The sequence below is a fragment of the Thamnophis elegans genome, chromosome 5, assembly GCF_009769535.1.
Source record: "Thamnophis elegans isolate rThaEle1 chromosome 5, rThaEle1.pri, whole genome shotgun sequence".
Taxonomy (NCBI): domain Eukaryota; kingdom Metazoa; phylum Chordata; class Lepidosauria; order Squamata; family Colubridae; genus Thamnophis; species Thamnophis elegans.
The window spans coordinates 703,373-715,710 of NC_045545.1; the positions used below are offsets into that span (position 1 = coordinate 703,373).

General features: G+C 38.0%; 1 protein-coding gene across 2 annotated transcripts in view; it reads right to left on the bottom strand.

The window, feature by feature from the left end:
- DENND1B (DENN domain containing 1B) overlaps positions 1–12,338 on the bottom strand; it is a 159,114-nt gene that overhangs the window by 62,953 nt on the left and 83,823 nt on the right. For both annotated transcript variants that reach the window (XM_032218349.1, XM_032218347.1), the window contains exon 10: positions 347–447. In XM_032218349.1, coding sequence (XP_032074240.1) covers positions 347–447 — 101 coding nt within the window. The remainder of the gene's footprint in view (positions 1–346; positions 448–12,338) is intronic.

Below are 12,338 nucleotides of genomic sequence, written 5' to 3' on the forward strand. Positions count from 1 at the left end.
ATTACCTTCCCTCAACAGAGAAACATTCTGAATCACACTGGTATCTCTACATCCATTTGGAACATATAAAAAAAGAGAGATAGTACGAAATTTTGGATTTTGTCTCATGTCAGTAATTCTCCAACTTCTAAAACCTAGGGATCTAAAAATAAGCCGTGTTTCATATCTTATAGTCCTGCAGAAGTTCAGTTTCAAATATTTGTTATCTGTATAAAGCAGTGCTGAGTCTGTACTATTACAACTGGATTTAATCTTCAAATGATTCTATTTATTTAATTAAAAGGCAACAACATATTGTCTTGCTTAATTATTAGAGAGGTAAAGAATAATACATGTAGCCTCTTACCAGCAGTAATCCAGGAGATGTGGTGGGAGCACCGGGATGTATATATGCTGCCAGTACATTGGATATAGCAATGCAGCTGACCCATGGACACAAGCGGTTAACTAGAATTCAAAGCAGACACAGCAAAAGTGTTAATGTTGTAAGAAAGACAAGAAGTAAAACATTGTATTAATCATGTCAGCAACAATAAATCTGCAATTATGCATATACAATATTCAGATAAGTACTGAATTTCTATGTACAGCGGAAAGGCTGTTATTACTTTCAGTCACATAATGAAATATCAGTAATAATCACAGTCTTATAAAGAGGTGTAGAAATAGTTATCTTCTACTGAAAGGAAGCCACTTTCAACCTATAAATGTTTTTTTATATATTCATTCCTAGGCAGAATGCTGTCGCTCAGAGACAAAGCACATTGGATATTCTCTCTTTATTGTAACGTGAACCAGAACATAAGAAAGTAAATTGTATTGAAAAATCTTTCATGCTAAGGGATTAGATTCAAAGCAGAACTTTTGAGTTTTTGTACATCCGTTTGTTTGACAGGTTTATAAACTTCAGTTTTACACGCATAAAGAGTAAGATAGATATGGAGATCAGGGAGAATTGGTACAAGATTAGCTAAATTGTCAAGATAAAGCTTCCAAACTGGTTATTGGTTTTCAGAAACACCAATTGGTCATTTTAGAAAAGAAATACAAGTACTTTGTATCAGTCAGGCCGGCAGACATTTAAAATGGAAGGGCCGAAATATGACAATTCTGTGGGATAATAGTTGTTTGTTATACTTTGCTATAATAATTTGTTGGCAACAGTTTAGACATTAATGGCTGTGTGTTGCCTTATTTTGAGGGGACAGCACCTTTACACTGTTATACAAGCTATATACTCACTACTTTACATTGTAGCCAAGTGTCATTTCTTCAGTGTTGTCACATGAAAAGATATACTTAGATATTTACAAAATGTGAGGGGGTGTACTCACTTCTGTGACATAGTGCCCATAGATGATAATAATAGCTACAATGTTAAGACTAAAATCGGATTAAACCTCCCACAAGCAACAAAGCACCACTCTTCTCAGAAGCTTCCAACTCATCAGATGACCTATGCATATAATATTCATGTCTTACCCATAGTGGTCTTCAACCATTTACAGACAGTTACTGCAGCAATAACCACCCCAACATTGTGCACCCCACTCCCGTCTTAAAGAAACAATGGTCTTTTTTATTAGATGGAAGAAGGAGAGGCTCCCCTGAGACCTATCTTGGTTGGGTTTGAGGCCAACATCTGAGATAACAATACCAGCTGCAGGGCTTGGCTATGCAGGAGAAGGTGTGGCAGAAGTGGTCCAGGTAGAGAGAACAAACTCCATGCCAAGGACAATATCCCAGAGAGAAAAGGCTATTAAGGCAAACAAATGGGTCCAAGCTGGCACTACTCTAAAGTCTTCCCTGAGTAAAATGCTAAACAGGGGTCTTACTTTAATTTAATGAGGAGTTAAGTCTCTACTAACAATTGTCTCAGGAGCCCCAGTCTGTTTTACAATTCACAAAGGGTGCGAGGAATACATCTTGCACATAATACCCTGCACTTCTTAAGTGTTAGACTGGCTCATATTATGAGAGCTATTTGAACTATGGAGGAGATTAACAACAATGTGTTTCTGAGGGCAAACCGGTTGCAAAGAAAGCCAGATGCAGCCAGCAGATGAATTTCACATGAAACGGATCCTAATTCTCAGAAGGCACTGCAGGGTCACAATAGCCAGAATATAATCCACTGCTCCGCTTTCTCTTTGCAAATCTCTGCTTATCAACTACGTGTTTCCTGATGCTATACGAACGTACGTATTCCAGTATTCCGACTGCAATGAGCTCAGAAACGCAAACCTGGCATCAAGGATGGAACTTTTCTTTACACAGCACTGAGGATTCTGCTGAGGCATCTTTTATAGCAAACATGCCAGAGGATGAAGATATAGAAGCAATAGAATGTAATTTTTCTTATCATTCACATAGTGGATCACACACGTATGGTAGCCCGGACGCATAAAGCAAATCAAGTTCTGAATCTATAAGATGATACAATAAAAAGCAAAGAGCAGGGCCATTTCCAAAAGAGGTGGGACACAGGACAACTGAACTTGGGGTGGCCAAGAAAGCTCAGATGCTTCTGCCAGCTATTCCTACCTCATGTTTTAAGAGGCTTTTATTTCTTAAATATGAATGCCACCAACAAACCAAAGATCTTTCAGAGAAAATTCAGCTTCCACTTTAGAATTAAGCAAACCGTTTTTGTTATGAATTTCCAGCCTAAATTAGGAGCAGAGAAAATGCTTTATTTTTTTAAAAAAAAAACAACCCACAAAGCAACAGAATTTTGAACAGCATTACATACTCCTATTCAGATTAATATAACAGGATTAAATATGGAAAAGAAGAAAGTCTGAAAGCTCCTGAGGGATATCATTAGGGCAAATTGCCAAAGAATGAAACATGAGCCAGTCAGGAGAAATTGGAGGCTACCGGAGCACCAAGGGACTTAAATGCTCGGCAGTTGGAGCTTCAGTAATGTGTGAACTGAGGGTTCCTGTGTCAAGAGACTCAGGCTCACTGACACATGGAATGTCACTATTGACCACCAAACAGCCCAACCTTGACAGCTATGCTCCAGTCAGCCAAAGATGTCATAATTTCTTAGTTAAGCTGCCCGTTTCTGATTAATTTTTGTTTCCTTACCTCTGTGGAACAGCTGTAATTTTACAGAGCGCCATTACCATCCCCTTTGCTGCTTGCTGTTTTAATTGCTGTTTTCTTGCTATAGAGATAATTTAGTGTTTCTGCAAATGAATAGCTTGCAATTCTCCATAATGTGCATTCTTTTGGCTGCATTTCCAATTACTTTCCCATACAATTTATCTAATAGTCACTAGTCTAATCATAGTTCTTAAGCCATTAAATACAATGCTTTCTAGTAATTTTTACATGGAAAGAGACAGGAGATTACATATTAAACCTTTAGCAACTCTACCCAGGAAATGGATTAGTCATGGGTCTCATGCCTACAGATTAGTAACAGCTATTTAAAATAAGGACGGAGCACAGTTCAGCACAGATAATTTCACCTAAACTGAACTTCCTTTTATTAAATGCTAGGCTTCTAGATTGCACTACTCTTCTGAACAATAACCTAGAAATATAATCACTGTCATCAATCCAAAAACTCAAACATTTATTTATATGTTACAGTCTATCCTTCTATTAATAATTATTGCATTTAAGATTTCAGGAATTTTTCTGAACTTTGCTATCTTTCTAGTACTTTCAAGAGTGGAGCAAACTGTAATACCCAAAGATGAGTAAAAAAAATTCTGAAAAAGTCACATATTAGTCTTTCACAGAACATAGATGCAAATTTCCTTTGACACAAGTATATAGAACCATATTAGTATATTAAATGTTCTAAAAATATATTACTAAATACAAAACTTGCAAAAAAAAAAACCAGAGATTTCAGTTTTTGTTATTATTATTACTTCCTTACTATGTATAATGTCACTCCATCTCAGTCTTGGTTTCTTTTAGTTTTTCTCCCCTACAAGTGTAGCCAACTTTTGAGTGTATTCAAGTTAGATGCCCTTCTAGAACTATTAATCCTTTTTAATTTTCAAAAATCCCTGTCGTTCCAAATAGGGGTGGGTGGGTGATGGGAAGGAAAGTACGAAAGTTTTGTTTTGCAGCAAACCAACTTTGTGTTTTACTTTTAACTAAAAGAAAATTTAAGGGATGGTAGAGGGAGTTTAGCTGGTCTCAAGGCAGGATCCCTTAGCCTGGGCATCCATACCTCTAACAAAACGGGCATTGTGACATTAAGATGCAAACTCCATTATGTGTTTGGTATTTGAGACAGGATTTGCATCACAACATTCCATGCAATACTCAAGGTCAGAGTTTGTGTCACGATGTCAAGATGCATGTTGTGCGACTTGCTCCTCTTAGGATCGCTCCCATGGATACCCTGATGAACATTTGACATTATAGATATGTACACTGGTTCAAAATGTTGCAGAGGTAAAACAATAAATTTTAAATGTGCAACTAAAGCACAATTGCAGAACATATTAACCTGATTATTATGATAAAAATTACCATTATGATTGATTCTTATGAGTTAGATTTATAACGTACAGTTTTTATATATCTGCTAAAATAGAGAAATTGTTTACTTAAAACTGTAGTAGTGATGTTCATTCACCCTGTGACCAAAGTTGCAAAATATACAATGTGGCCCATTTTTTAAAAATGAGAGAGACAATGCAGATAAAAAAAAGGCTAACGTTGCTCTCTCATTTTTAAAAATCTTACATTACATAATTTCATGTCCATCTTTTACTTATGTGAAAATCTTTAATACAAATCACTTTTTAAAAAAGAAAAATGTCCATTAAATGACATTTTTCCTGGAGATAACTAAAGTGTAGCAAGTGCTCTACATATCACTTTTTTTTTTCATTTTTGTCATGCATGAACATTATTTCTGTACATGTGAAAGGGAGAAAATACGCTGCAGTGGGAAGGATCTTGTAGGTGATACTTCATATTGAAAGGTCTAAGGCACAATTTTTTCCAAAACTATCAGTTTGCAAATGTCTACAATTTCAATTGCAAAATAAATTGGTAAGGTGCCTGTATATTTTATCTGGTATCCATCAAGATTTCCTATCTCAAATTATTACATTTCTATTTCCGTTTATTCACAAATAAATAAATAAATAAATACATAAATAATCTCCTCCCAAATAGATGAATACGTTCATGGCAAGAAATAAACAAAAATAAACATGCACTGTGTTAATAAATCCTATACATGACTGGATTAAAATATGCAATGTAGTATTTTTAAAAAGCTAAAAAGGAAATCCTTGCTAGGTATCTAAAATAGCTCTTTGGGAAAGTGATATTAGCATAAAAAACAAGGACTCTTCTGATTGATATTGAAATTATTCAAAGCACTGTATTCATCGCTCAATGTATTCTACAATTCTATTATATTTTGTCCGGGGATATTTTTGTCTAGCTTTCCCCAACTTGAAATAACCGTAAGCTGAAAACTACTTAGATACTTTATGGCTTGACAGCACATACGCTCTCGTGTCAGCATTTCCACTTGTGCTACAGCCTCAAAAGAAATAGCTGAGAAGATGCAAATAGCAAACCAATGTGATTGTTTGATGGAGCAGAACCAGGGAACAATAGAAAAAATATCACAAATGACACTTATTTTTTTTTAAATTGGAGCTGCAGAAATTCAGAAAAAATCCAATTTCATAATGCTTAAGATAGACAATGGCACCAATGCCCATAAACGTATGAGACTTTGGAGTCTGGATGCTTGAAAGGATATTAAGAAACCTTATCTCTCAAATGGTTAACGTTTATTGCAGGAGGACGCTAAAAATATCGCACAGGACATTTGTTTTCTACCAACAAAATAATTAATAAGCATAATTTTTTTATTTTTAATGCGACTCCAAATTAGATTTGCTTAAATCTTTAATAATAATTATGTACACATATTGTATATGCAATGAGCAAGGTATTAGAAAAACCTTACTATCTATGCTTGAAATTTTTATAGCTTTTATATTTTCAGAGATCTCTTAAATATAATCCTAGATTTATGACCATACATTCAGCACCTAGCCAAAGTTACGGTGAGGATGAAGGAAGGGATTTATAACTGGTTCCTGAAGTTATGGCTCTCGCACAGGGCCGTGATCAAAATTGGGGCACTTGGCGGCCCCCTTGAACTTTCATCCACAAGAGTCCGTCAACTTCCGTCACCTGCCTATCTCTCCCCATCTATGTCCTTTCCCTCTCCCCACTCTGCAACTCCTGCTGCCCCAGCTGATGTTTGCCATCTTCCTTCTCCTGCTGCTGACCAGTCTGGCCCTTCTCAAGGCAGTCGTTGGCCATATCAGGATTTGATATGATAATGAGCCGAGGTGGCGCAGTGGTTAGGGTGCAGGCCACTTCAGCTGACTGTTATCTGCAGTTCGGCGGTTCTAATCTCACCGGCTCAAGGTTGACTCAGCCTTCCATCCTTCCGAGGTGGGTGAAATGAGGACCCGGATTGTTGTTGGGGGCGATATGCTGACTCTGTAAACCGCTTAGAGAGGGCTGAAAGCCCTATGAAGCGGTGTATAAGTCTAACTGCTATTGCTATTGCTATTTCTCCGCCTGGTTGCACACAGTAGTTTGCAAGACCTGAAGAAGACGGCCTATGCGGCCAGCGGCTCCCTCACTGAAGGCCCAGGACAGGAACGCCTGTCAGCAGTGGGGACAAGAGAACGGCAAATGTCAGCTAGGGCAGCAAAGCACAGGACAGCAGGGGACTCAGATCGATTAGTAACCAGGGCAACTATGGGCTGGACTGGGGTGGCAGAAGTCTCTTTGCGCCTTGCTGCTACGCCCGGCTAGGACTGGGCTTCACTCTACAAAGGGCTTCACACTGTACTGCAGGAGCTTTTGCAGCCCCAGAACTGTGGCCTGCTAAGAAGCCCCTTTGTGTTGAGCTGATGGGCTGGGCTGGGACTGGCCTTCGTGCTGCCTTGCAACACCCAAGGGGTCTTGCAGTTCACTAAAAAAAAGGCCCCTTTGTGCATGAGGCTGGGCTGGACCATCTTTGAGAACGGCTGTGGCATTGAGGCTCAGGTAATTTTGCAGGCCCAGAACCAAGGTATGCTCAAGAGCCCCTGAGCTGCAGTGTATTCTTTCCCAGCCTCCCTGTGAGTGCACACACATATTACCTCCTCGCAACCAATTAGATCACATAGATTAGGCCTCCTCCGGATTCCATCTGCCAGTCAGTGTCGACTGGCAACCACGCGGAGGAGAGCCTTCTCGGTGGCAGCTCCGACCCTATGGAACGAACTCCCCGTGGAGATTCGTACCCTCACCACCCTCCAGACCTTCCACATAGCCCTCAGAATCTGGCTATCCCGTCAGGCCTGGGGCTAAGATTGTAATCCATCCCCACCTGAATGGTATGAATGTTGTGTTCTTTTTAATTATGTATTGTGCCTATGTGACATTGTTTGTATCCCCTTTCCCTATGAGTTGTAAGCCGCCCTGAGTCCCCCCAGGGAAAAGGGCGGCCTATAAATAAACTTTTCCAATTCCAATTCCAATTCCAATATGCTGTATTCTTTTTTCCCTAGCCTCCCTGAATCCAGCACAAAGTCCAGCTTGCATCTCCCAGCAGTATCCCCCCAATTCACATGCAACCTGTGCCCGGCCTACCAGGGTTACTTCCTACCCTCCATGGCACACCCATGCTCCTTAGCTGGGATTCCCTTCACTTCCACTTAACAACCTGCATGTCTGGAATTATGGCAGCGGCTGGGACTATCAGGACTGCTATCACTAACTAATGTGTTCACATGACGTCACACTTAATGATCACATAGTTTAGTGGCAGAAATTTCTGTCCCAACTATGATCATAAGTCAAGCTCTATCCTTATTCTGTTTATTCATTAAATTCATATAATACAAATGAACAATCTGAAAAATAACTTAGGGCATCATGCTGAGACAGTTTCCTTATTACTTGTTTAGCTTTCCACAAATACGGATTTAAATCATCTTAGAAATGTTACGCGAAACTACAAATAAGTAACTTGAAGAATATTTATGAAATCAATTGATGATATCAATGTTATTTATGGCAAAAGGACAAAAAGAAGTCACAAGCATAATCTAAACTTGCCATGAAATAAACCAGTTTACCAATTAAGATAAAGAAATGTATTTTAGTACACTTAAAACAGTGTGTTTCTTTATTCAAAAATAAATACCTATCTTTTGTAATTATGTCACCGCATTGGATAACAATTATCCTGCCTAATACAAGGTGATATTCACACCCATGATTAGATAAATTTTAATAAAGTGCTTTAAACGAATCAGTTTTATTTATATATTTTTAAAAATTATCAATTAGCTTTTAGCTTATTCAAGAAACTTAAAAGCCTAATGAAAAGCAATTTTTTATATTTCTTGGCTTAACGATGACTAGAAATGGAGTTTAGATCAACAAATGGGAAACATGGTATTGCTAATTTCATTTGTAGTTATCCTTACAGAACACAGATATTCAAATGTGTTATATTTATATTTGAAAAATACAATATATTTAATCTTAAAATCATTTTGGTCTAAAACAGCAAGATTCATTTATTCCTATAATGATTTTCTTTAGATGATTACCAATTACTCTTTCATTATATTCCTCAAAGCTACAACAATTTGATTTTATCATATTCTTACCCCAACAATTGTATCCACATTACTTGTTAAATTATTTTGCTGGTAAATTCTAGCAAAACAATAACTCAATTTTGGCAGGATATTTAAAATATTTTGTTTGAAGAACTTTTTCAAAAAAAGTTTAATATTTATGTTATTCCTATATCCCCATGTTAATTCAATATTTATTTTTCTTTACAGCCTATCACACAATTCATTTCTGGATTAAAAAAGAAGAGCTGAAATGACATTGCTTTATTTGTTTTACAAAGTAGAAGCAAAATGCTCCTTTTCTTTATGATCCAGAAAGATAAAACTTTTATTAACAGTTCAGCTAAAAGCCAATTGAAAGCATGCATGTCAATTGATTGGGAAAAACGTATGATTTATTTATTTGTTTATTTGTAACATGCCTTTATTATTTCTACAAATAACTCAAAGAAGCAAATATATATATACATCTTCCTCTTCTTATTTTTCCCACAAATGCAACCTTGTCAGGTGGGTTAGACTGAGAGAGAATGACTGGTCCAAAGCCGCAAGCTGGATTTCATGGCTAAGGCAGAATTTGAACTTACAGTCCCCCCCCCCCTCTTTTTAGTCTGGTGCCTTAACCACTAAACCAAACTGGTTCTCAGACTCAGAATGGGAAGAAAACACCAAAATATCAATTGTGTCAAATTATAAACTAAGATTCCACGGTGGGATTCATCAGATAGAGAACTAGGAGGTTGACTTCTTCAAGTTTTTTTCTTAATAAAAACCATTCTTGCCAAATCCAGAAGATACCAACCCATCTTGTATTGTTCCCCACATATAACACCTACTTTCTTATATATTGCAGCAATAAATAAACCACCCTGTGAATTTTATTCTGTTCTTTGCCAGAATGCTGTATTTCTGTATTTTTCTCTTACACGGAATTATTCCAGATTCAGGCTACTATAAATACTGAGATGAAGAGGTGTAGAACTGGTATTATGAAGCAGCTCACTGCTTACGTTTTCCATTTGTACTTTCCAGTAAGCTATTTGTGACACTGAACCTAAGCCCTATGCATATTCACAATCTCAGATCCAAGGCCAACTTTCCAAGCTGAAATGAAGTACAAATCAGTTCACATTTCTACTCAGAGCAGCTTGTTTTCCATCTTGGCAGCTTTTTGCAGTGGGAATACTGATTTCTCAGTCTTCTGTGTCTTCCAGGACACTGAAAGATTGATATTCCCATAGCTTGGATTTTTTACAAGGCAATCCTTCACTATGCCTCTTCCTCTGTCTCCTAACTGGGTACGGACAGCTTGGCGTGCCCATGGTCTGGCAACTAAGCTTGCCAATGGCTTAAGTGTGATGTGTGAACCTTCCCCAGATGGTGCCCCTTTCTGAGGCTCCACTCAACGTACAGGAGGATGCAAGGCACAGGTCCAAGGAAGGAAAAGAAGGGAATAATTCCTGTCCCAGTTAAGTCAGCTTTGCCTGGTGGTAAACCTCTATGCCATGAATTGGGAAGGGACAAGTGTTAGCCGGTTCCTTGATCCTTTTGGTCTTGCACCTTCTCAGAGAGAGAACTACAAGAATGGAAAGGGGATGGGGGGAGAAAGAGTTACTGGTCACACAGCAGAAGAGGTAAAGGACAAGTAAACTATTGGGGCTGTTTGTTCTAGTCTGGCATGTTTGATAAATAATTTTGAATTCTTCCTAGAGACAAAGTTACTTGATGTCCTCATAAAAATTGCAATGATCTCAAGAAACCAAAGCATTGCCGAAAGGAAGAGAATGGAGGCTTGTTGCCTTTAGTCCATATCCCAGTGCAAAAGATATTAATTAATGAACAATGAGATCAATAACCATCATGCTACAGTATATATTCATTGGCAACATACATATCAGTGGAAATTGTATCAATTATAATTGCAAAACATGCGAGATAGAGAAAAAAAATGTCCAAAATATTAAAAATAGCTTTCAAATTAGGAAGCAGGTGGGCCCCAACTATAGATATGAAATTTTATGAAAACTGTAATTAGATTATATAAATGTCTTACATTTCTGCTAACTATATGAAAAAGAAAAGATGAATAAAGCTAACTATATGAAAAAGAAAAGATGAATAAATAATAATATGAAGAATTAAAAAACTATTAAAATATAGGTAATTAAAAATATAAAATAATCAATTTTAAATATGCATGCATTGTGCATATTTAGTTAGTGATGGATAAGGAAAATATTGACACATAAATTAACAGAAAGGGAATTTTATTATAAATTTCCTTATTAAGTCAAGATTTTAAAAAATGCACTGCATTTAGAGCAAAAACATTAACACATTCATTAACAATTACATGTCTAAATACAGAAAAATAGCATATTGCCACTATGCTTGTATGTCTATACCTGCCTAGTATTTCAGAGAAATTTATTTCAGTTGTTGTTTTGCGGCACTACCATTCAGTTAGAAAGTTAAGGTTATTTAAAATAAAAAACAGATGTTGATTTGTCTTTTATTTTAAATAACCTTAACTTTCTAACTGAATGGTAGTGCCGCAAAACAACAACTGAAATAAATTTCTCTGAAATACCTGTTTCAACATTAAAAAATCACCTTCACTTCTAATACTGATCACATGTAGCACAAAAGAAATTTTGAAATGAATAAGTGAAAAGAGATAATATTTTCTTGCAGATTAGTCCACAGAAAGGCAGCTTATATATAAAAGAAGAAGCCCAAAACAGTCCCTTTGCAAAAAGCTAAGTAGTAGCTAAGCAAAGCTGGATCTGAGACAAAAGCGCGTGCAAGCATAGATATCAATGTGTGACCCATTCCCCTCCCCTTGGTAACCCCAGCCCATAGTCCAATCCAATTACTCCACAGGTGTCATGTGGGAGACATCTTCAAAAACCATCATCAGGTTGGTATGCCGGACAGTTGGCCGTGGCGGGAAACTCCCCTCCCAGCCACATGCGCAGTAGATGCTGAGAACAACGCCCTTCTTTCAGCCTCTCCTGCACAGAATATTTCCCACACCCAAATACCATTCCCCCTCCTCCCTGTTTCAATGGCAGCCGAAAAGCAAGTAGCAAAGCAGAGGCTGACAGGTTGCTTTTGGGTTTGGTTTGGTTTTTTCACAGCGTGGAACCAAGGCCCAGCCAGGTCCAGCAACCAGACCGGCTACACCAGAAGTGAAAGCAAGAAGAGGGCGAAGGCCACTTTGGGCAGCAAAGGGCAACGCAGGCTGGTATCGTCAAGTGCAGTGAGACTAAGCTGGAGAGGGGAGCTGCTTGCCACCCCACAAAGAGGGGTGCACGGTGGACAAAATGTGGGGGGAGATAGGAAGGTGGGGGCAGTCTTTTACTTTGCTGAGGCTCAAGGTTGGGAGGGGCCAATCCCAGAATGCCCCGGATCAGGGTGGGCACCTGCTTTTAAAGATCCCTGATTCTTGATTAATGACAGTAATGGAGAGTGGTGGGATTCCATCACCAAGCAATGCGCTCATGTCGTCTTGCTTTACAGCTATCCTGCTTTGCGATGGAAATTCCGCTCCAATTGCAGTGAACAATCAAGACGTACCCGTACTTTTCAGTTACCAAGTTTTGAGGGCTGTAATCTGCAGTTAGCCCATTTATACACGTTGCCAGGCTCACTTGCTATTTTTCATCCCGTTTTAAAATTTGT